The sequence below is a fragment of the Bison bison genome, unplaced genomic scaffold (assembly GCF_000754665.1).
Source record: "Bison bison bison isolate TAMUID 2011002044 unplaced genomic scaffold, Bison_UMD1.0 scf7180017864080, whole genome shotgun sequence".
Classification (NCBI taxonomy): Eukaryota; Metazoa; Chordata; class Mammalia; order Artiodactyla; family Bovidae; genus Bison; species Bison bison.
The window spans coordinates 4,601,493-4,624,889 of record NW_011494652.1 but is presented as its reverse complement, the minus strand read 5'-3'; the positions used below and the strand labels follow the sequence as shown (position 1 = coordinate 4,624,889).

General features: G+C 54.6%; 1 protein-coding gene across 1 annotated transcript; it reads left to right on the top strand.

Annotated features, from left to right (window-relative positions):
• The first annotated feature begins 6,059 nt into the window (after positions 1-6,059).
• On the top strand, positions 6,060-19,948 carry SYT12 (synaptotagmin XII). The gene is made up of 7 exons (XM_010837718.1): positions 6,060-6,093; positions 10,733-10,926; positions 12,608-13,000; positions 15,782-15,997; positions 17,158-17,278; positions 18,339-18,472; positions 19,775-19,948. The coding sequence occupies exons 1-7, from the start codon at positions 6,060-6,062 to the stop codon at positions 19,946-19,948; spliced, it is 1,266 nt and encodes a 421-aa protein (XP_010836020.1).
• The last annotated feature ends 3,449 nt before the right edge of the window (positions 19,949-23,397 follow it).

Sequence of the window (23,397 nt, the reverse complement as noted above, 5' to 3'; positions counted from 1 at the left end):
TTCGGTCCCCAAATATCCTGGGGGTCCCCGCAGCATAGGTGCTGGGTTTTCAGGAAATGCCCCATGTCGCACCCCATTGCCAGGAGGCCCCCGGGGAACCAAGAGGATCCTCGGCCTCTGTCTGCTATCACCAGCCTGGGTGAGGAGCTGTCCAGGGTCTCTCTGCCAACCTTTGATGCCGTTGCATTTTGGGAGAGGAAGCCTGCCAGTCTCGAGGTCCTGGGGCTGTAGATTTGGGCTGAAGGTGGGGGGGAGCTGGGGCCAAACAGGGGTACCTGGAGCCAGGCCTGTGGGTGGAGGATCCCTTAGCCAGCCATCCTAGTGACCCCTCTTCCATGGGCTGCAGAGGGACTGGGTGCCCCCCCCCAGCCAATGAGGCTACCCTCCCCACAAAGCACCTGGCAAGCCTGTACCCTGGAATGTGCACCTCTTCCCGAAGCCAGGGAGCGGGTAACAGGCTGGACAGCCGCAGCAGCGGCAGCTATGCCTCTACTAGAAGTAGGGAAACTGAGGCTCAGAGAGGGCATGAGACTCACCAAAAGAAACACAGCCAGTCTGGAGAAGGGTCAAGACCCAAGTCCCTGGCCTCCCCATCCTGAAATCTGAAGCCTTCCCCAAGCAACTTGGGGAGAGTGGGGTCTCCCAGCCTGGGGTTCCAGCTTGGACCCTGCTTCTCGTCAGCGCTCGTGACGACGGGCAAGTAGCGTCCTGCCCTTCAGTGCTCTTACCAGTGCCTTGGGCAGAGGAGCAGCCCTCTCAGAGGGCAGCAGGGAGGGTGTGCTGAAATAACACCTGGTGAGCCCTTGGTACAGAACTCAGCACACAAATGTGCCCAGGAAATGCCAGCTCCCACCACCCTCTCCTGTTTGTACTGTGGTTTTGTGGGCTTTAGGGAGGGGACGGTGGCAGGATATGGTTATTCCAGAAAGTGGGAGGGAGCCCCTGAAAAGAATCTCAAACCTGGAGCTCCTAAAGAGGCTCCCAGTCTTAGAGATTGAGGGCTCCCCTGTCCCCACCCCCTGATCCTTCCCATTGCCTGCTGGCTTCCGGGTGAAGGGAGCCAAAAGCTTGCTAGCTCAGGGCACTGAGCAAGGACATGGGGTGAGGGGGAGCCCCTCCCCTGCCAGAGTCACCAAATTCCTGGAAAGCCACATCTTGATAAGCCCAGGAGGGGTCCTCAACTCGTGGTCAGATTCCAGTAAGTCTCGTGGTAGGTCTTCCCACCCATCTCCACCCCCGAAAGGCCTGCTTAGGAGGTGGCATGGTGGCCAGGAGCCCAGGCCCAGATCCATCGCACCTTGGAGTCAGTCCCAGTGTTGCTACTCATAGGCTGAGTGACTCCAGCCTGGCTTCCTCATCTGTCAAAGGGAGATCCGTTTACCCATTCAGTGGTCAGGTTTATATCACTTGCATACGACGAGCCAGGCACCATGGGAGGCAGTTAGCATGGACTATGTCTGATTCTTACAGCAAAAGGTAGGTGTTGCTGGGTAGGTATAATTAAGACTGCATTTGAACTTAGAGGGGTTTTCAGTGAGCAAGCTCCCTGCAATTTAGGTTTTGGAGAGTTGGGGCCAGAATGAATGGATGGAGTGATGAAGGGTGTCAGAACGAGGTTCAAATGAGGGTTTGGAATGGCTCTGACCCACCCCCGCTGTGCCCCATTTCCTGCGTGTCAGAACTCAGGGCAGCTCTAGTCACGGGCTGCCCTGGCCTCGGGTGTGCCGTGTCAGCATCTTGTTCCAAGCTGGAGCCGCAGCCCCTCTGCCTGACAAACCTCCAGGCTGCCAGCAGGAGTCTGCTGAGGTTGTCGTAGTGGGTGGGATGGGGTCAGAGGGTCTTGGGAGTGGTAAGTAAAGCCACTAAGAAGGGCGCTGGCTGCAGAGCCAGCTTTGGCTCGGTCTCAGCTCTCTGCTTACTGGTTGGTGACCTTGGGCAGAGTCACTGACCTTCTCTGAGCCTCACTTTCATCCTCTGTGGAGTGGGAATGAGGACAGGCTCTGCTCCCTAGGGGTTTTGAGCAAGGCCATGGGGAAGGCATCTTTGAAGTCCATACGGGGCTGTGGCTACTAATAGACAAGGTGCTGGATGGCATGGCAGGCACAGCTCCATCCCTCTTGGCTGTGCAGCTTTGGGCAAGTCACTTAACCTTTCTGAACCTTCCCTAACTCATCCAAAAGCCTGCTTACCACGCTCATGAACTGAGATGCTTCCAGGGGCCAGCAGGTTCTGGAAGTGAATGCGAGGGTAGAAGATGCCAGGTCCAAAGAGCAGATGCCCCATCTGAAGGGCGCAGCCTACTCACCTCTGGCTCTGGCTCTGGGGTGGGGGAGGCTGAGACCCATTATTCCTAAATTTAACTTTTAAAGGGAAGCTGAAAATCTATTTTCTTATAAACAAACCCATTTTTCAATGGGAACTCTCCCCAGTGTTTGAATGCTGCCAACTCACTTTGAGACAAACATACCCCATCTGCAGGCTGGCAGTGCTGCCCACACGATTCCACTGCTCAAAGTAGGGGGCTTGGGGGCCTTTTGGACCCTGGTGGCTCAGATGGTAAAGAATCTGCCTGCAGTGCAGGAGACCCGGGTTCAATCCCCTGAGGAAAGGAAAGGCTACCCAGTCCAGTATTCTTAGCTGGAGAATGCCATGGACAGAGGAGCCTGGTGGGCTACAGTCCATGAGGTCGCAAAGAGTCGGACGCAACTGAGCAACTAACACTTTCACTTTCACTGGACCATTTACAGGCTAATAATCACAGCAGCTAAGGTTTGCCAAACCCCACCTCACTTCCTTCTCCTTCCTCCCTCTTGACACCCTGATAAGGCAGTCATAAACCCCATTTTATAGATGGGACAACTGAGGCTCAGAGCTAGTGAGGGGGAAAATCTGGGGTTCAAAGCTTTCTCAGGCTGCCCTCCTCCCAAGAACCTCAGCCTCTCTGTTTCCTCTCCTCCCTCCTCTCAGGCAGAGGTGCTTTGGCCTCCGCCCCTTCACAGAGGTTCTCTGTGTGACCTTCTGGCCTGGCTGAGCCTAGAGTCATTGGTGCCTTCAGTGAATGCACAGCTCCCGGGGTGTTGTGATGAGGGGAGGGGGAAGGGTGGGTCATGTGGGAGCCTCAGAAAGACTTCTTCTTGACAGTCAGACGCCCAATATGGCAGATACAGGGTTCTGTCCCCAACTATAGGAACTTGCCACTAAGATGTCCTCAGCTCACTCTAATATGCTGCTGGCATGGGCTGTCCCAGTGCAGGAAGTCAGCTTGGGCCAGGTAAGCGGGAACTAAAGCCGATAATATGATCAGATTCCCAGCAAGACAGAGGCAGGCCGGGACATGAGTGTTCATATTAACATGTGTGTTTCAACATACCCAGAACCCCTTCTGCCAGGAATTAGGGCGTGTACCTAATTCTTGTTACCTCGGGCGTGTACACAGTGCCGGGTTTGGCCGGCAGGTTCTCAGACACCTTTTGAAAGACTATGCCCTCCTGCAGCAAGGCACAGGGGTTAGGGAGCAAGTGCGGAACAGAATGGCCTGCACTGAACAGTTTCCTAGCTGTGTTGCCTAGGCAAATGACTTCACTTCCCTACCTCAGGGCTCTCTTCTGCAAACCAGAGATAATAATAGTACTTACCTCAAGGGGTTGTTAGAGGATTAAATGAGGTAATGTATATGCAAAGTGCTTACCGCTTGAGTCTAAGAAGTACTTGGCAAGGTCTTTATCACCATGTCCAGCCCAGGTTCCAGGAATGAGCTTCCACTTGAACTGGCATGGGTGAAGCCCTTCCTGGTTACTATGGCCCTCCCATCACCATGACAACTTACATCTCACCATGGGAGTAGGGACATCGTCAGGGAACTGGGAGGGACCAAGGAGCTGTCTGTGGACCTGGGCAGGCTTCGCCCCAGAGCCCTATCCTCCCCGACTTTTCTAGGCCTCCTGCCCTGGGACCCATTGCACTTCCACATGTGCTGGAATACCCTGTCTGGATCAAGGCACCCCGCTTCTTGACTTCAAAGCTACAAATTGGGGAGAACCCTAGGATTCTAGAAAATGCTCACTCCCTGATTGGACCCCAGTCCCAACGGGAGCCCACAGCATCCTTGAGGAGTTGTAAACAGGTTACCACCCAGGAGCTTTTACTTTCTACTGAATGGTGTTTAGATTTTTTGTGAATTGTTTGCAACATTTAAAAATCAAGAAACTGCACGTTAAACAAATACCATTATCTGGCTTTTCAGAAGATCTAGCCAGGCTAGATTGGCTTTCCTGTGGGAACAGAAAAGCAGCTGCCCTTGGGTAGACAGACACTCTGAAGGTCTGACCACCCACCTCATCCGCACCCCCCAACCCGCAGGCACCCCAACTCACCTGCTTGTAACCACCTCTCAGAACCCCAAAGGAACGCAGAGGGTGGAAACTATCCTGTCCTCCGTGTCCCTTGAGCTGAGATCCTTACAGATCACCCCAGCCTTCCTTTACCAAACCCCCACCCCATTTAGAACCTGTCTGTGAGCCAGTTTACTTGTTAGCAAACACAGTAATAAAACCATGATCAGTCGCCTGGCTTCAGGTAATGGGTTGTATGAGCTTCTAGACCTTTCTAGAATAACTTAATCAAACCTTCAGTGGTTCGTAAAACTTGAGAGTAAAGGATGGGGAGGAAACTGTCCTAAGCAGAGAAAGGACTGATAACAGAATATTGCAGAAATGTAGTATTTCCGGTTCAATTTAAACAAAAGCATTTGAACTCAGTCCTGGGGAACACCTGAGGGGGCCGCTGTAATGAGTAACCAAGTTGCTGATGGTCAGCCTGTTGTTGGTAGGATGGAAATGAAATAGGGTTGCCAGATTTAGCAAATACAAATATGGGATGCTGGTGGCTTTTGAGTTTCAGATAAATAGGGAATTTTTTTTTTTTTTTAGTATAAGCATGTCCCATGCACTATTTAGACATACTTTTACCAACAATCAATCAGAAATTGACATGTCCCTGGGCATCTTACATTTTTTGCGTCTGGCAGCCCTGAAATGGAGAAGAGGGTGGCAGAAGATGAGATGGTTGGAGAGCATCACCGATTCAATGGACATGAACTTGGGCAAACTCCAGGAGATAGTGAGGGACAGGGAAGCCTGGCGTGCTGCAGTCCGTGGGATCGCAGAGTCAGACACAACTTAGCGACTGAACAATAAGAACTCTGAAATGAGGTTTCAGAGTGCTTGAAAAGTGCTTTAAACACTACTTTTTTTTTTTTTTTTTAAGGTACATTTTCTATGCTATTTGTTAGAGACATCCTTGGAAGTCCAGTGGTTTGTTAGGATTCCACATTTTCACTGAGGAGGGCCCAGGTTCCGTCCATGGTCTGGAAACTAAGATCTGAAAAGCCACACGGAGTGGCCAAAAAGAAATAAAATGCTATTTTAAAAAGCTGCTACTTGTAAATGATACAAATGAACTTATTTACAAAAGAGAAACAGACTCATAGACTTCGCTGCTGCTAAGTCACTTCAGTCTTGTCTGACTCTGTGCAACCCCAGAGACAGCAGCCCACCAGGCTCCCCCATCCGTGGGATTCTCCAGGCAAGAGTACTGGAGTGGGTTGCCATTGCTGAGAAGGAGCTTATTGTTGCCAGGGGGTGGAAGGATCGGAGGAAGGGATAGTTAGGGAGTTTGGGATGGGCGTGTACACACTGCTGTATTTTAAATGGATAACAAACAAGGTCTTACTGTATAGCACATGGAACTCTGCTCAGTGTGATGTGGCAGCCTGGATAGGACAGAGGTTTGGGGGAGAATGGATCCATGTACATGTATGGCTGAGTCCCCTCATTGTTCACCTGCATCTATTACAACATTGTTTGCTCATCAGCTATACCCCAATACAAAATGAAAAGTTTAAAATAAATAAAAGCCCACTACATTTGCCCAGGCCCCCTCCACCTGAGTGTGAGCACTGGATGCTGGGCATGTGTGGCGTGGCGGGGGGGTGGTGACCTCTGAAGCCCCCTCCACTGACTCTCTGCTCCCTTCCAGTCTCACCCCCGGCGGCAGGCGGCATGGCTGTGGACGTGGCAGAGTATCACTTGAGCGGTGAGTCCCAGCGGCCAGTGAGCCATCTCACAGGACCCTCCCGCCAGGCCCGGGGTAGGGGTGTCAGTGGGACCCCAGTAACAGCCCCGTTCTACTGATAAGGATAGTCAGAGAGTTGCCCGAGGTCACACAGCCCTGGGGGCTCAGATGGTAAAGAATCTACCCGCCATGTGGGAGACCTGGGTTCGATCCCTGAGTCGGGAAGATGCCCTGGAGAAGGGAAAGGGCCACCCACTCCAGTATTCTTGCCTGGAGAATTCCATGGATGGAGGGGCCTAACAGGCTACAGTCGATGGGGTTGCAAAGAGTCGGACACGACAGAGCAACTGACACTATCGCTTTCACACTGGATTGGGACCAGTCTGAGGTCTCTTCTGTCTGTTCCAGTCGCTTGCCTTCCTGTGGAAGGACTTGAGGGCATCCCCCAGGAGGCCCCTGTCCTGCTACTCCCTAAGGTTGAGCCTGCCGTGTGGAACCCACTGCCCTAGGGCCGTTTCTGGAGCCAAATGCAGGGAAAACCAGGAAGGCTGATATTAGATGCATAGGATACTGAACTCAGTGGTCGTCCAGTCTAGTCTGCTGTCGAGCAAAGGCAGCTCCCTTGGGAACAGCCTCAAGACACCAGACGCACTCAGGCTGATGGCGGATGGTGTCACAGCGGAAATGCACTCGCCATATTTTCTCCTTCTGTTCCCCTGCCCGTTTACAGACGGGAGAAGGGAGGCTAAGGAAAGGGACAGTGACCAAGTAACAGACCCAGGACATGGACCCAGGTCTCCCAGGCCACAGCTCCCTATCCCTCCACCTCCTTCCCTAGCTCAGCCCCTAGCTCAGTCCCCAACCAGCCCAGGGCAGAGCTGAAGGGCAGACCACCTCTCCCAACTCCCAGCCAGGAATTTTCACTTTCCACCTGCAGGCTCACAGGCCTTGGCCCAGGCCCTGGAGTGGCCTTCGGTGAGTGATGAAACCTCTCTGAGCCTCTACTTACTCATCTGTAAACTGGGGGTGATGCTGCCAGCCTCTGTGAGCTAACATGTGTGAAGTGCCCAACTGTGCAAACACGGCTCTCGCCCCACATGCTGTGCCTTCACCTGGAGCGCTCGCTGCTTCTGCCTGGCTGAGTGCTCAAGACCCATATGAGATTACGAGCACAGAGCTGGAGCCAGGTTGTCTATCTCTCAGCTTCCCAGTCTGTAAAATAGGGATAATAATAGAACCATCCTCTCAGGGTTGTTCTGAGGACTCAGTGGGTTAATATACAGAAAGTATTTGGAACAGAGCCTGGCAAAGTGAGGGAACAATTATTCCTAAGGCTGCTTCTCTTCATTCCTGGTCTCAGCTCAGACCTCACTTCACCAGGGGAATTCTTCCCATACGGTCCTGGTACGCAATAAAATGAATAAATAAATGAGCATTAACTGTCATAGTTTCATGTCAGCTTCCTGGGGATTTGTCTGTCCTGCCCCCCATTTGTGCCAACCAGGGTGCTGGCTTCAGGCCCTCAGCCCCCGGGATCCTCACTCTCAGGGGAGCCTGGTGATGCTTAGCCCCCTTGCCATGTCCACTGCCTGTGTGGACTGTGTCCGCCCCCTGCCAGCACCCAGGCCCCAGTGAGCCTGCTGGGCTGCCTGTGCGTCTGCGTGGGAGACCCGCCCCCCGCTACCCGCCCCAACACACACACACACCCCTCACCCTCCAGTCACCAGGTCCGGCCCCTTCCCTTCCCCCATTCACTGGACTCCCTGAGAGCCTGGCCCGCTCTGGGCCCTCCATAGCTCCTTGTTGTGGTTTTATTTATCCCACAAATTGCATTCTCACAACAGAAGTCAGGAGCACACAGGCTTGCTCGCTGTCTCTCCATCTGCGTTTCTTCTGCCTCTTCTCTCCTCTCTCTGGTCTGCCCAGCCCTTGCCTACACACTGTGTGATTTTTACATCAAAATCATGTGGTTATACCGTGTTGGGGATTGATTTTTTTTTCTTCTCTTAACAATGCCTGAGACAGTTCTCTGCATTGCCACGGCGATGTCTTGATGACCTCAATTGTCATTCTCAAAGCCCAGTGACAGTCCCTCCTGAGACAGCGCCACTGGCCCCCACTGGCCCCCTTGGTCAGACCTTGGGGCTGTTTTCAGATTTCTGCTGTTATAAATACAGACTCGCTGACTCACTGCAGACAGGAAACTTGTTGAGATTTTTCCCTTAGAATAACCATGCCCCCACCCCCAAGGGGGACCACCGGATGCACCAGATGGTGGGTGATTTTGGTGTCATGCCCTCTTTCTGGATGAGGAGACAGGAGCCAGGGAGGCGAGGTGGCCTCCGGGAGCCGAGGCACCTACACCAGACTCTCCATTTCTCACCCCAGTGGCCTTGAGCCCAGAAATATTAATAGATGTGTTCTTTAGCTTCTGTTAGCCTCAGTTCCCCTCTAGAGACTTCCCAGGTGGCTCAGATGGTAAAGAATCAGACCGCAGTGCAGGAGACCTGGGTTCAATCCCTGGGTCAGGAAGATCCCCAAAGTGGAGGACGGGACCCTGTAGGGTGCTGAGAGCTGGATAAATGCCAGGGCTGAAGGCTGGGCCCTGCCCTTCTCTGGAGTGAGTGTTGTAAATTCTGGTGGAGCTGGCTGGTTTCAGCACAGCGGGGGTGGGCTGGGGCCTCCCAGCGCTGCATGATTCCGCCCCAAATGCCTCCTTCCTTCACTGTTAACCCGGTGCTCTGAACTCTCTGAGCTTTGCACACGGGCCTCCTCCCCAACCAGGGATCGAACCCCGGCACCCTGCATTGAGAGCGGAGAGGCTTAGCCACTGGAGCACCAGGGAAGTCCCTTGGCTGCACACTCCTTGCTGCTCCTGCATGTCCCAGCTTGGGCGTCCCTCTTTGCAAAACCCTCCTGGGCTGTTCTCATCATGACACCCATCACTGTCCTGTATGGATTTGCCCACCCCGGGGACTGTGACCCACTTAAGGGACTGAGCCTGGGGCTCCAGGGGGTGCTCGCACATAGTAAGTGCTCAACGGCTGTGTGATGAGAAACCTCCACTCCTGAAACACCCTCCTCACGTCTCTGCACCCTGCTGCTGGGGACCTGTGCAGGCAGAGGCCGGGTGGGCAGTGGTTACCCATGCTTGCTCTGGAGTCTGGCTGCCAGAACTGGAGTCCCAGCATCACCCCTTCCTGGTTCTGTGACCTTGGGCAAGTTCTTGTGTGCCTGGGTGTCCCCAGTCGAATCCAGTGTAGAGGCAACACTGAGAATGCTTTAGAGGATTGTGTTTGCCAACAGTTCAGTCTTTTGCAAAATGAACCTTACTATCTCATTGACTTCTCTGGGGGATTGAAGAGCCAGGTTTCCCAGTAGAGTGACTTAACATTTATGGTTCTGCCATGGGCCAAGCACTGTGCTAGGTGAGGACCTGCCCAGCACAGCTGAGGGGGTGGTTAATTACCATTTGGGGACAGTGAGGCTCAGATAAGGGAAGTTATTGACTCACCAGTGCACAAAAAGCATCTGAGCATCTAGATTTGTCCCTGAGCCCTGCACAGCCTACAGCCACCTCTCACTTCTGGCTGGAGTGTTTGTATTTGTATGTTGTTTGTTTTCCAGTAATAGTTTTATGGAGATGAAACTCACATGCCGTACACTCACTCACTTAAAAGGTACAGTTCAGTGGGCTGTAGTCTATTGTGCAAGCATGAGCACAATCAATTTTTAGAATATATTCATCACCCCGAAAAGAATCCCCATACTGCACACCCCCCACCGTCCCCCACCAGCCCCTGACACTAATTTACTCTCTGTCTGTAGAGATTTCCCTATTTTGGACATTTCATAGAAATAGAATCATACAACATAGGTCTTTTGGGACTAGCTCCCTTCACTCAGCATGTTTTCAAGGTTCATCCATGTTGTAGCATGTATCAGTACTTCATTCCTGTTTATTGATGAATAATATTCCACTGTAAGAAGGTACTACATTTTATTTTTCCATTCATCGACTGATAGACATTGGGTTCTTCTTGATGAAGGTTGAGGCATAAAGGGGGATCATTTCTTTTTCTCCCCCAAGCCCCCTTCCGCTTCCCCCCAGATCCCAAAAGTCTGCTTTGATTATCCAGAAGCAGCAGTCCTCTGAAGGCTGAGAGAACTCAGAGAGGCAAGAACAACCCTATCCGTGTAAAGCCTAAGGAATATTTAACTATTGTTCGCAGCTCTTCACCTGCTCTAACCAAGTGTCGCTCCTGCTAGAAACGTGTTTTTGTGGAAAGTGGCCAAAAGCAGGAATTAGAGAGTGTATATCTCGTTCAACACCGGACCCCCAGCAGCCAGCACGAAACCTGAATAAATAAATATTTATTCAGGGACTTTCCTGGTGGTTAAGACTTCACCTGCAGGGGTTCAGGTTCAATCCCTGGCTGGGGAGCAAAGATCCTACATGCCTCAAAGCCAAAAAACCAAACCATAAAACAGAAGTAACATCATAACAAATTCAATAAAGACTAAATATATATATATATATATATATATATTCAATGAATAAGCAAGTCGGTGCTGAACTGGGGACTCCCTGGTGGGGATGTATAATGATTGAGAGGCCCCAAGGCCCATTAATGAGAGACTACTCTGCTCTTGCCTTCAGTCATCAAGAGCCCCCCTGACTGGGAGGTGGGTGTCTATGCCGCTGGGGCACTGGCTCTGCTGGGAATTGCAGCCGTGAGCCTGTGGAAGCTCTGGACGTCGGGGAGCTTCCCCAGCCCCTCCCCGTTCCCAAACTATGACTACAGATACCTTCAGCAGAAGTATGGCGAGACCTACGCGGAGGCCAGGCAGAAGGTGAGGCTTCTGTGCTCGTGGGTGCACAGCCCCCGCCCCCGCCTCCACCATCCACTCTCAGGATTGACCTCACTCCCTCCCCAACTCGCTGCTGGTTAATTTCCTCCTGTGACAGGGTCCTTTGTCCTCCTCCACATCTCCAACAGAGCCCAGCTAGGTAATCAATGAATACTTGGTGAATGAATGAATGCTTTCCATTTAAAACACCCCTGGGAATTCCCTTGTGGGCCAGGGGTTAGGAGTTTGTGCCTTCACTCCCCCGGCCTGCGTGCCTGCGTAAACTGGGTAATCTGGGATCCCGCAAGTGATGTGGTGTGGCCAAATTTTAAAAGCAAAGCAAAAAACCCCCAAACAAATCCTCCCCACCATCCTGTGAAAAATACAGGAAAATAAAAACAAGAAAAACCTCCCCAAAAGCCGCAACCCAGAGGCAGGCTACTGTGAATTATTTTCCAATATTTTAAATCTAGGCCCCGCCCCAATCTTTTTTCCATGCATAGTTTTTATACAATGGATGTCATTTCTCCATAGAATTTAACACCCTACTCTTTTCATCTCACTTAAAGTTGAAGCACTTTCTCATATTGTTGATCAAAAACATCATTTTAATGACTGCATAAGATTCTTTTTTATGTATGTGCCATGATTTACTAAATGCCACCATAAATAATACAGTAAGTGGTTTATATGTAAAACTTTGTCTTCGTGTCGAATTATGTACTTTGAAAAGATGCCCAGATGTGAAATTACTGTATCAGGGAGTGTAAACATTTTTAGGGCTCTCTACATATTGCTAAACATTTCATCACTTGACACTTGGCAGAGGATTTTGCTAACATCATGGAGAGTTCCAGAAAGCACAGCCAGAACCTGTTACCAGACAAGGGCCCCTCATGCTTCACTCATTTGAGGTTTTGGAAGGAATGTTCTCTTACTCTGTTGGGAGGACTGTAAATTGGCACAACTTTTTCAAAGAGCGTTTTGGAAATATGTGTCAAAAGCTGTCAAAGGGACTGTGTCCTTTAAGTTGAGATTTTAAGAAAGCTATTCAGTGCTTCCTGGTTCACGTCTGTGAGACACAAGATAAATGTCCAGCAGTAGGGGAATAGTAACATAAACTATGGCTATCCACTTAACAGCAAATTAATGGAGCCATTAAAAAATACGGTAACGAGGACCACCACCAAGGGACATACTTACTGTACACAAGCTTTTGTTTTCTCAAATCCCAAGATCAATTTAGAGAAAAGAAAAATTTGTCTATTAGAGTTAGTGTTATCCAGCATGAAAGCTTTCTCTTATGGTGGACTTTTTCTCAGCTTCCTTGGAGGCTGCTCCATTGTCTGTTGAGTGTCTGTGTCTAGTTTTCTTCTCCATTCCCCTCTGCTGGACACTTAGATTGCTAATTATTTTTCCTTTTCATACACATCATCTCAGTGAACATCTTTATTAATGAAATTCAGTTCATATAATAAACATTTTGAGAAAAGGCTCTCTTGTATCTTGGATAGAGAGAGAAAACTAAGTAACATGAAATAATATTAAAGAAGGATGTTTCTAAGGCATGCCCCGTTTTTGCAAAAGGAGAGCTAGGAGGTGTCTTGCGTGAATGGGACTAACCACATGTCTTCAAGACCAAGCCTATTGCCCCCCGATGCTCCCATGCCCGTTCTCGCCCTAGAGAGTGCCGGCCTGGAATGCGCAGCGCGCCAGCTCTAGGGGGCCCCCCAGTCGCAAAGGCAGCCTCAGCATCGAGGACACCTTTGAAAGCATCAGCGAGCTGGGGCCCCTGGAGCTGATGGGCCGGGAGCTGGACCTGGCCCCCTACGGCACCCTCCGGAAATCCCAGTCGGCCGACTCCCTGAACTCCGTCTCCTCCGTGAGCAACAACTTCGGGCAGGACTTCACGCTGGGCCAGGTGGAGGTGAGCATGGACTACGACGCCGCCTCCCACACCCTCCACGTGGCTGTGCTGCAAGGCAAGGACCTCCTGGAGCGGGAGGAAGCCAGCTTCGAGTCTTGTTTCATGCGAGTCAGCCTGCTGCCGGACGAGCAGATCGTGGGCATTTCCCGGGTGAGTGGAGGCTTGGGGGCGGGGCAAAGGGTGGGGGCGGGGCGGGGTGTGCCCCCGGGCTCGCAGGAGTCGGGCCCAGGCAGGCAGGGCTGCTGGGCCAGGCAGGATCTGAGGAGGGCGCTAGAGAGTTTGGACGCTGATCCCAGAGTGGAAGGTGCTGGCTATAGGGAGGACAGACCGGAGAGTCTGGGGCCTCCAGCAAACCTACCACAGGAATCCAGTGTAATTGTCCATTTGTCAATTGTGTCCGCTTCAGGTCCTGGCAGGGAAGGGATGACAGGTTCATGCTGGCTCATTTGGGGAGGGTTTGGTAACAGGACTGTTATAAAGCTGTGGTGGTATGTAGGGCGACCCCGGATGGCGTGGTACCCTGGTCCGAGGGGATGGGGGCAGGGGAAGTTACCCAGAGACCACTGTGTGCCGAGAGCCATCTGGATAAGGACTATGTCCTTTGGTTAAGGGGCGTGGTCAACTCGTAGCCATCCTGCCGAGAAGGACTGGGGGAATAAGCACCCTGACCTCCCTCCAGCTTCTGTTTTCCCTCCAGTGACCCCTCCTGGCCAACCCCAAGGGAGCCTGCCGATGTAGCCCTGGGAGGTCAGCTCCTGGGGCTGAAAGCAGTGGGGGGGAGGGTGCAGAGTAAGCTGGAAAGGGCACGAAGAGGGGCCCAGCAACCTGCTCCAGGCTTCCGCTCCAGATGGCACCCTGCCTTGCCAAGAGAGAGCAAGGTCTACACGAGCCGCCATACTGCCCGGCACCAGCGGACAAGGTCAGCCCAGCACGGCCTCTGACCACAGCAGGAGTCTGAGGTCCAGGGCCCAGTGTCCAGTCCTGCTTCCCGTGCTCAGCGGTGAAGACTGTCATTCCCCTCCTGTCCCACCCTGCCCCCTCACTCCAGCAGGGTCTAGAACCAACGTAGGGCTGAGAAGGGGAGGCCGGCTTCAAAGAGGCAGTCCAGGGGATGGTTAGGAGCAGCGCCCTGGAGCCTGACTGCCTAGGTTCAAATCCTGCTTCTCTGCTTCCTTGAAGTGTGACTTGGAGTGAGTCACTTCAACACTCTGTGACTCAGTTTCCCCATCTGTCAGATGGGCATCATCATGTTTGAGGAAGGAATGCATTAATATCTGCAAAGTCCTGGGACTTCCCTGGTGGTCCAGCAGCTACGATTGTGCTCCCAAAGCAGGGGCCTGGGTTTGACAGCAGGGAACTAGATCCCACACGCTGCAACTAAGACCCAGCACAGCCAAATATATACAGTGCTTAGTCATGTCCGACTCTTTTCGACCCCATGGACTATAGCCTGCCAGGCTCCTCTGTCCATGGGATTTTCCAAGCAAGAATACTGGAGTGGGTTGTCATTTCCTTATATATATATATATATATATATATATATGAGCCCAGTCCTTGGTCAGCTCTCCATGGATTGTCTGTCAGGACCGTGAAGTGTTTCTCTTGAGCCCAGAGCCATGCTGCCTGTGGCCTCAGCTGCCTGGAGGACCCTGGGTGGTTCTGGGTCCATCCCTTGAGGGGACAGGTTGACAGCTGCCGCCACAGCCTGATGTGCACTGAGAACCTAGTCCACAGCACCCGGCCCATCTGCATCCCTCTCATTAGCCCCAGGGATGGGGGATGGATTGAGGGCATCTTACAGATGAGGAAACTGAGGCTCATGGAAGTCCTTTGCCCACGAGAACCCCAGCAAGTGAGCTGGAGATCCAGAACTCGACCCCAGAGTTCTCCATCTACATTCCCATAGAGTACATGGGTGATCAGGGAGCCTGCACTCCTATGGGCAGGGGACAATCAAGAGGCTGGTTTGGCCAGAGGAAGGAATTTAGGGCTGAAGATCATGGAGAGCCTGAATGCCAGGGTCAGGATCAGGAGGTGGGCTTTGTCTGACTGGGGGGGAGCCCTTGATGCTTGAGCAGGTGACCGGGTCAGGGATGTAGCTCCCAGGGTGGTGTAAGAGCCTATCCTCAGCCCAGAGCGTGACCAGAGAGTGTGGCTTAGGACACTTGGAGGTGCCGACAGGTTTATTCCCAGAAATGCAGGCGCCTTAGCACCCCAGCCCAGCCAATCCCAGTGAATAGAGGAGCAGCTCCCCAGCTTCAGGCGAGGTACCAGGGATGACAGCTCCTCTCTTAAAATATCGCCAGGCAGTGACTAAGGCAGCCCCCCACGGAGTGGGGAGCAGGGCCTGCTCATGCACCTGCCCGGGGGACTTCCCACGGCTTCCTGGGAGGAGGCCAGTGGCGCCCACCAGGCAGGACTAGGCTTAGAAACAGAGTCTTCCCAACCTGGCCTCATCATTCCATCCATCCATCTGCCCCATGACATTCAGACCGTCCTGGGCCAGGCCCCATGGGGGCTGGACATCTAAGGCTCTCAGCTTCACAGTTATCCCTCCTCACTGTATGCCTGGCCCCAGGGCTGGACTTGAACATGTGCCAAAAAGATGGCCATCTCAGCTGGCACTTGGCAAGGGTTCTGTGGAGCCATGGGCACTGAGGAGGGGAATTAGTTGGGGTCAGCTTGTCAAGCTTTGAATGCCAGCCCACGAGATGCCCACCTCTGAGAGGAAGACAGGGGGCTTTTATATCATCAGGGCTGAGCCACCAAAGAAAGGATTGACAATGAGGTGTGGGGTCAACAGAGCCTGATGGTAGCCCAGGTCTCCGGACTCCCCCATCCAGTGCTCTCTCCCTACCATGGCCCCTCTGGCATCTTCTGCCGCCTCTTCCCCAGCATCAGACCTCCTTCCACCACCCTTCCTCTCTGCAGATCCAGAGGAATGCCTACTCCATCTTCTTCGATGAGAAGTTCTCCATCCCGTTGGACCCCGCAGCCCTGGAGGAGAAGAGCCTGCGGTTTTCGGTGTTTGGCATCGATGAAGATGAGAGGAATGTGAGCACGGGGGTGGTGGAGCTGAAGCTGTCTGTCCTCGACCTCCCGCTACAGCCCTTCAGCGGCTGGCTCTACCTGCAGGACCAGAACAAGGTTGGTCTGCCCACCTGCATGTGCCAGGATGGCGTCACGGGTGTATACTTTAGATGAGGGAATCCACTGTCCTCAAAACAGCCTGAGTGCCAGCATCTTTAGGAGATTAGGTCAGTTGGTAAAGAATCTGCCTGCAACACAGGAGACCCCAGTTCAATTCCTAGGTCAGGAAGATCCGCTGGAGAAGGGATAGGTTACCCACTCCAGTATTCTTGGGCTTCCCTTGTGGCTCAGCTGGTAAAGAATTTGCCTGCAGTGCAGGAGACCTGGATTCGATCCCTGGGTTGGGAAGATCCCCTGCAGAAGGGAAAGGCTACCCACTCCAGTATTCTGGCTGAGAGAATTCCATGGACTATATAGTCCATGGGATCGGAAAGAGTTGGACATGACTGAGAGACTTTCACTTTTAGGAGATTAGAGAAAGAGAGCAACATTCAAAGAAACTCAGGTTACTGCGTGCAAATGAATGGCTCCCTGACCACTGCTTACAGCTCTTCTGCTGCTCCTACCACCAAACCTTAAGAAGCTCTACTCGTGTAGAGGTTCTGTTTGGGAAGTAGCTCTCTGGCCCTCCAGTGAGTTATTTCAGACGCAGGCCAAGCTGAAGTTCAACTTCCTAAGTGTAGCAGTGCTTGGTGAGCATCACTGTTATTCAAGCAAGTGAATGTGATAGCGTTCGTCGCTCAGTTTTTGCGACCCCATCGACTGTAGCCCGCCAGGCTCCTCTGTCCATGAAATTCTCCAGACAAGAATACTGGTGTGGGTTGCCACTCCCTTCTCCAGGGGGTCTTCCTGACCCACGGATCGAACCCAGGCCTCCTGCCTTGCAGGCAGATTCTTTACCATCTGAGCCAATATTGAAGCAAAGGATCTGCTCATTCCAGTCCACTGGGACCCTCTAAGCGCTACCACCACAGAATGATTTCTTCGGTCTGGAATGAGGGAATGCGTTTGTTGCTACATTTGACAGGCAACCTCTGGTCCTCCTTCCAAGGCCGGACCACACCCTGTGGGAGGTGGGGAGGGTGCCATGCAGTAGGGGAGGGGTCCCTCTCTCAATCCCACCAGCTTGGTGCCCTGGGGTAAAGAGCCCCAAGAGCAGCAACTTCTCAATGGAGAAGGAAGGGCGGAAGCCCTCTGAGCCACACACTCGTCCTCAGGCTGCTGACGCTGTGGGCGAGATCCTGTTGTCCCTCAGCTACCTCCCAACAGCCGAGCGCCTTACCGTGGTCGTGGTGAAAGCCAAGAATCTCATCTGGGCCAACGACAAGACCACGGCAGGTAAGGCCCCGCTGGCTGCCTGGCTTCTCCTCTGTGTGGCAGGTGGGAGCTGCACCCTAGCTGCTAAGCCCTGGGCACCTGGGGGCATCAGCAGGTGTAGGGCCCAGCGCCAGGCTCACCATCTCTGGCCTAGGCTGGGCTCAGGAGCTCTGCATGGTGGGAAGATTAATCTAGCTGAGGAAACATGGGACCCATGGACGGGGACAGGGAGCTCCTGGGGGAGGGATGTGACTCTGAGAGCAGGAGGCTGGGGCACTGGTTGTGAAACCACAGTGGGCAATCCCAGAGGCTGGACTGCATCCCAGATCCCAAACGGGGACCAGGGCCACTGAGTCGGTGTGGGTATCAGGCGGGGCCTGACGTCTCTGGGGGCTGCAGGAGCCTGACTGGGAGCCTGGGGGACCCTTGGTCCCGGCAGGTGTAGCAAGGACACCCAGTGGGTGGTAAGTGACGAGCAGATAGCGACTCGTTATTCCAGAGCCGCACGTCCTTGAGTCAGGCTCCACTGATTGGGCGCCGGGTGACTCAGAGCTGACGTTTGCGTTTGGGCCATTTATAGAGTGAAAAATGATGGCTCTGAGGAGCTCCCCCAGCATCATGCGAGGGGAGCGTGCACATGGGCTGGGATGCAGGCTGCCAGAGTCCAAAGCTCAGCTCCTCTCTTGACGTGCGTGTGAGCCTCAGTTTTCTCATCTGTAAAATAGGAAAGAAATCAAGGACTGATGGCAGAACTTCAGGAGAGAATGGTGATGGTGAAGGTTTGGGGGGACTCCCCTGGTGGTCCAGCAGCTACTATTCTGAATTCCCAATCCAGGCGGTCTAGGTTCGATCCCTGGTCAGGGAACTAGGTCCTACATGTCGCAACTCAGAGTTCACAGGCCACAAAGAAAATTGAAGATCGTGCCTGCTGCAACTAAGATCTGGCACAGCCAAAGAGCTTTGTTTAAAAAAAAATGGTGAATTCTTGGGGAGTTTGGAACCAGTGCATTGCCGTGAATGGGCAGGTCTATGCCAAGTGAGTGTGCCACTGGCCCTCACCCCACCCCCTCCCTACCCACAGATCCCTTTGTCAAGGTGTACCTGCTGCAGGATGGGAGGAAGATGAGCAAAAAGAAGACAGCTGTGAAGAGGGACGACCCTAACCCAGTGTTCAATGAAGCCATGATCTTCTCTGTGCCAGCCATTGTGCTCCAGGTGAGGGGGGATAGCACAGGGGAGGGGCCCTCCACTCCCTCCAGCCTCGATCCTCAGGCCTCTTGCAGGCGGTGATGGTTGGCCCTAAGTCATCCCCTTTCTAGTCGAGCAGCATGTACTGAGCACCCGCTAGGTACCTGCCCTCTGGTGGGTGCCGGGGATACGGGCACAGCTTCCTGGGAGCTCACAGCGGATAAGCAGGGAAGTCCCCAGACAGTGCCAGCCCACAAGGAACACCCAGACCTTGGCAGTCAGGCTCGGCTTGGCAGGTGGGGATAGCTAAGCTGAGATCTGGGGGAAGACAGTTCCCAGGGAGCCCTAGGGATGAGCCAGGGCTGGGCCAAGGCCCGGAGGTCAGGCCCCCAGTCTCCTGAGGTTCTGCCTACCGAGGCCTGGCTGACCTCCCCAGAGGCCCTTGGCCTTCAGAAGGCAATATTCTCCAGGGAGACCCCCTTCCCAGCACAGATATCCCAGACCAAGGGTGGGAGGACTGCAGAGGATGTGGCCTGGGCCATGCTGGTAAGCTGGCTTGCCTGCCGCAGAGGACGGGGAGCTCATCACCTTCTCTTACTCTTTCCTTCCATCCGTCTTTTTTTGTGCCTTAAGCCCAAACCTGCCCCTTGGCCCTGGGGCTATACAGAAATCCCCTGGTCTCCCTTCCTGGGACACTGTCTGAATTTGAAAACCCAGAACTCTGCCTCACTCTGGGTGTTTCAAATCCAGGCAGACATCTCAGCGTCCCTGGCTGGTCCTCCCCTCCACTCTCCTGGGGCAGGCCACCCCTCTGCCCCCTGCTTCCCCTGGGAGGTCATCCTGACACTTCTCCTGCTTCACAGCCTCTTGGAGCGGGCTGACTCTTGGGACAAAGCGGGGTGAGGGGGTGCTGAGGGCTGGGGGAGAGGAAGGAGAGAAGTCCGGCTGGGTTCCAGTCTCAGCTTCACTACTTTGATCTCAAGCAACTTCTTTCCTCCCTTCCTAAATTATGAGTCCAACATATTATCTCAGGCACAACATCAGACATCCATAACGCTCTGACTGTACACTTTTAACTCGTTTTGTTCCTGGAACGGATAGGAACTATGATTACCACCGTTTTAGAGATGGGGAAACTGAGGTAGAAAGAGCCCAAGTCATTACCCAAGGTCACCCACCAAGCAGGCATTGGGGCGGGGCTGTGGGGTCAGACAGGTCAGAGGTGAAGATTCAGGGGAGCCGTGCCTGGCACCTGGCTGGGGTCTGGGGGCCATGGGGGACCTCTGGCATCGCCCCTGGTCCCCAACACCCATGTCACTTCCTCCCCAGGACCTGTCTCTCCGTGTGACGGTGGCTGAGAGCGGCAGTGACGGCCGTGGGGACAACGTGGGCCATGTCATCATCGGGCCGTCAGCCAGTGGCATGGGCACCACCCACTGGAACCAGATGCTGGCCACGCTGCGCAGGCCTGTGTCCATGTGGCACCCCGTCCGGCGAAACTAACAGCCAGGCAGGGCCAGGGCGGGCACTGGAGACCGGCACGAGCCGAGCTCTGACACCCTTCTCTGTCATCTGGCTGGAACTATGAACGCTGGGGTCCCCGGTGGAGTCCCCGTGAGCCATCATGATCCCTCTGTGCAGGCTGCGGTGGAGGAACTGGCCTGGCTGGATGTCAGGGGACCCAGGGCTGTCTCCCACTGAGGACCGGCTGTGGCTGGGCAGGGACCCTGGGAGCACAGCCAGGCATCGGCCTCCTGTGCTCCCATTTTCAGATCCCCAGCAGGTCTGTCCCTCGGCCTGCGGGGGCCTTGGCCTCTCAGAGCTCCCCACACCCCACCCCTGCTGGGAAGCCGTGCACAGGGACCCTGTGAGTCTTGGGGGCCAGATGCTGTGCGAGGCACAGGCTGGGGTGACGTGAACGAGATCCCCCTGCCCCGGTGATCTGCTCGGTGCAGATGGCGGCCCTGCCACCAGGACCTGTGGAGGGCTCAGAGGGACCGGGGGGAGTGGGGGGCAACATGGGAGCTGCACTGGGAGGGGCAGGGAGAGAGCTGAGTCCCGGGCCACAGCCCAGCCTTGGCCTAGCTGGGTAGGATTGTGACCGCGCCACAAACGCAGTCCTCCACCTGCTGCCGTGGACACAAGGGCCTCTCTCTGGGCAGGAGGAGGGACCGAGGGACCAGGCCAAGCGGTGGCCCGCAGGCCACCTGGCACAGCGCCTCCAGCCTCATCCTCTGTGAAATCTAATCCCTATAACCATAACCCTCATAAGGCCCAGGGATCCAAAGAGGCCCAGCCCCAGCCCAGGCCAGCCCAGGGCCAGGGGACACGCAGCTGGCCAGCCCCTGCAGCCTGGGACACCCTCCACTCTTTTCAACCCAGATCTGTGTTTCAGATCAGATCAGATCAGTCGCTCAGTCATGTCTGACTCTTTGCAACCCAAGATCTGTGTCTAGCCCCACACAAATCAGGCACTGGCTCCACCATGTTGGTTGGCATCCCTCCAGGCCAGGCCCTGTGGGGAAAAGAGACGCCTCAGCTGAGGGGGGCTGGGGGGCAATGGGGTGGACAGAATACAGACTGCTGGGGGCCTGGGCGAGGCCTCTGTGGGCACAGGTTCCTGGGAGGACGAGGTGGAGTCCCCGGGGCGGGACCTTGGAGAAGGGGTGGCAGGAGCGGTGGTCGGGGAGGACGTTGAGGGGGGTCAGGATGGAGTGGGGGGACAGGTTTGAAGCCCAGGGAAGGAAGGAGGTGGCTCTGGAGCCCAGTTCAAACCATCAGAACACCAGATGTCCGAGGCTGAGCTCCAGAAGCAGACCCTGAGATTCTCAGGCAAGGGGTTGACAGGGGGAAAGCCATCAGGAGAAACATTTAAGGCCAGGACGGAGCTCTGGGGCAAGAGAAGAGGCCGGCAGGCTGTGGCTTCAGGGGAGCCCAGCTTCAGCCCTGTGGGGAGGGGGTGCTCTGCTGTGTGGATGGCACCCCAGGGGGCTCCAGCCTGGATGCCAGGGTGGGGCTGTTACAGGCTCACAGGAGTCTTTAGCTCCTACCCTACCCTACCCTAGCTGGAGGGGAGGCGTGCCTTCTAGGCGTCACCAAGGCAGCCCCAGAGAAGCAGGCGGGAGGTGCGCCTCTTGCCCTGAGGGGTGGGGAGGGGCCCCCAGGCCACAGGGATGGAGGGGGAGGAAACATGCCCCCGGGCCCACCCTCGGGTGAGAGGTGGGTTCTCCGGCTGGCTGCCTCTGGAGACCCAGGCTCACCCAAGTAGGTTGAGGGGCCCCCAGTGAGGCTGGGGGGCCCCGGGGTGGTCACAGGACTGGAGGCCAGACAGTGTCTCTCCCCACCTGACACGGCTGTGGCCCAGCCCTGAGGCCAGGCCGTCCACTGGGTGGAGGTCTGCGTGCCCCAGGCCAGCCCAGGGCCTGGGGACACGCAGCTGGCCAGCCCCTGCAGCCTGGGAGACCCTCCATTATTCAACCCAGTGGCTCTGCCTTGCAGGCCGTGTCATGTACCCCCCCTTCTGGACCCCCTCCGCCCCTCCCCTAACTGCATGAAATGCTGACTCTGCACCTGGATGGGCGTGGTGGGGACCAAGTATGTCGACTGGAATGATTCTAGAACCAAAATAAAGCTGGGGCAGGAAGGAGGGGGCTGCCAGGGAGCCCCGCTTGCCCCAAATCACCTTTGTCTCCGGAAATCAGGCACTCAGGCCTCCGTGAGGGTTGCTGAAAGCACGCCTTCCCCTGCTGCTTGGACGCCAGAGGAGCAGGAGGCTCCCCCGTGGGGAGGTCATCCCAAGGACCAATGCCCTCAGGCTGTCAGGGCGGCTCTGAGAAGGGGCCCTGAGCCCCCCTGGCCGGGAGAATGGCCGTCAGGAGTCTCAAGGAAGGCCACTCAGGAGTGTCGCTAAGCTGTCTCAGCAAGATCAAGGCAAGAGGGCACAAGTCCCTCAGGGCAAGAGGGACAAGTCACTCCACTCGTGTCTGACTCTTTGCGACCCCATGGACTGTAGCCTGCCAAGCTCCTCTGTCCATGGGATTCTCCAGACAAGGATTCTGGAGTGGGTTGCCATTTTCTTCTCCACAGGATCTTCCTGACCCAGGAATCAAGCTTACATCTCTTATGTCTCCTGCACTGGCCGGCGAGTTCTTCTTTACCACCAGCACCACCTGGCAAGAGAAATAAGGCCAAAAAAAGGTGGATAAGACCCAAAGAGCCTTCCTGGTAGTAGAAACAGCATGTGGAAAAGGGCAGGAGTGGAAAAACCTTGGTCAACTTATCAGCCTTGCTAGAGCAAACTCAGGGAGAATGGGGAGAAGGGAACCAGAGCAAGGGCTTGGAGGGGAGATGGGCCAGGTGCATTCAGTGAGCGCCGGTGCCCGGCCTGCAACCCTGCAGACTTAAGAGGCAGGGACTGTTGTCTGCTTCTTCTTCTTCTTTTTTTTTTTGCAGATGTGGAAACTGAAACTCAGAGAGGTTAGGTAACTAGCCCAAGGTCACACAGCCAGAGCATCTCAGAGCTGGGATTCGAGCTCAAGCTCTCTGGCTCTTGAACTTAGGACTCAACTACTAAACCACACTGCCTCCTTCCCCAGCTTCTCAAGGGCGGGGTTGAGGGGCAGCAGAGACGCCCCTCCGGATCCCAGGCTGCTCTGGTTTCCCCCTCTCCTGTCCTGGAAGATCACAGCAAGCATGGGAGAAGGAGAATCTGGGCCAGGGAGCAGAAGGGGGGCACTGGGGGAGGGTTCCCAGGAGGCCTGCCCACCTCAGGGCCTAAGTGAAGAGCTTCTGTAGAATTCCTGCCCCCCACCCTCCCACGCCCAGTAGACAGTGGTAACAGGCCCTGCAGGAGCTCAGAAAGAGTGAAATCAGGGAAGACTTCCTGGAGGAGACGGCAGAGTGGGAAGGACTGAGCGCGTGGAGGAGGGAGAGAGCCTCAAGGCAGGGAAACC

Excerpts from the sequence above, each read along its gene's own strand:
- SYT12 (XM_010837718.1), top strand. The coding sequence starts at position 6,060 with ATGGCTGTGGACGTGGCAGAGTATCACTTGAGCG. Across the intron at positions 17,279-18,338 it reads CAACGACAAGACCACGGCAG|ATCCCTTTGTCAAGGTGTAC; the intron begins GTAAGGCCCCGC and ends CCCTACCCACAG. Across the intron at positions 18,473-19,774 it reads TGCCAGCCATTGTGCTCCAG|GACCTGTCTCTCCGTGTGAC; the intron begins GTGAGGGGGGAT and ends CTTCCTCCCCAG.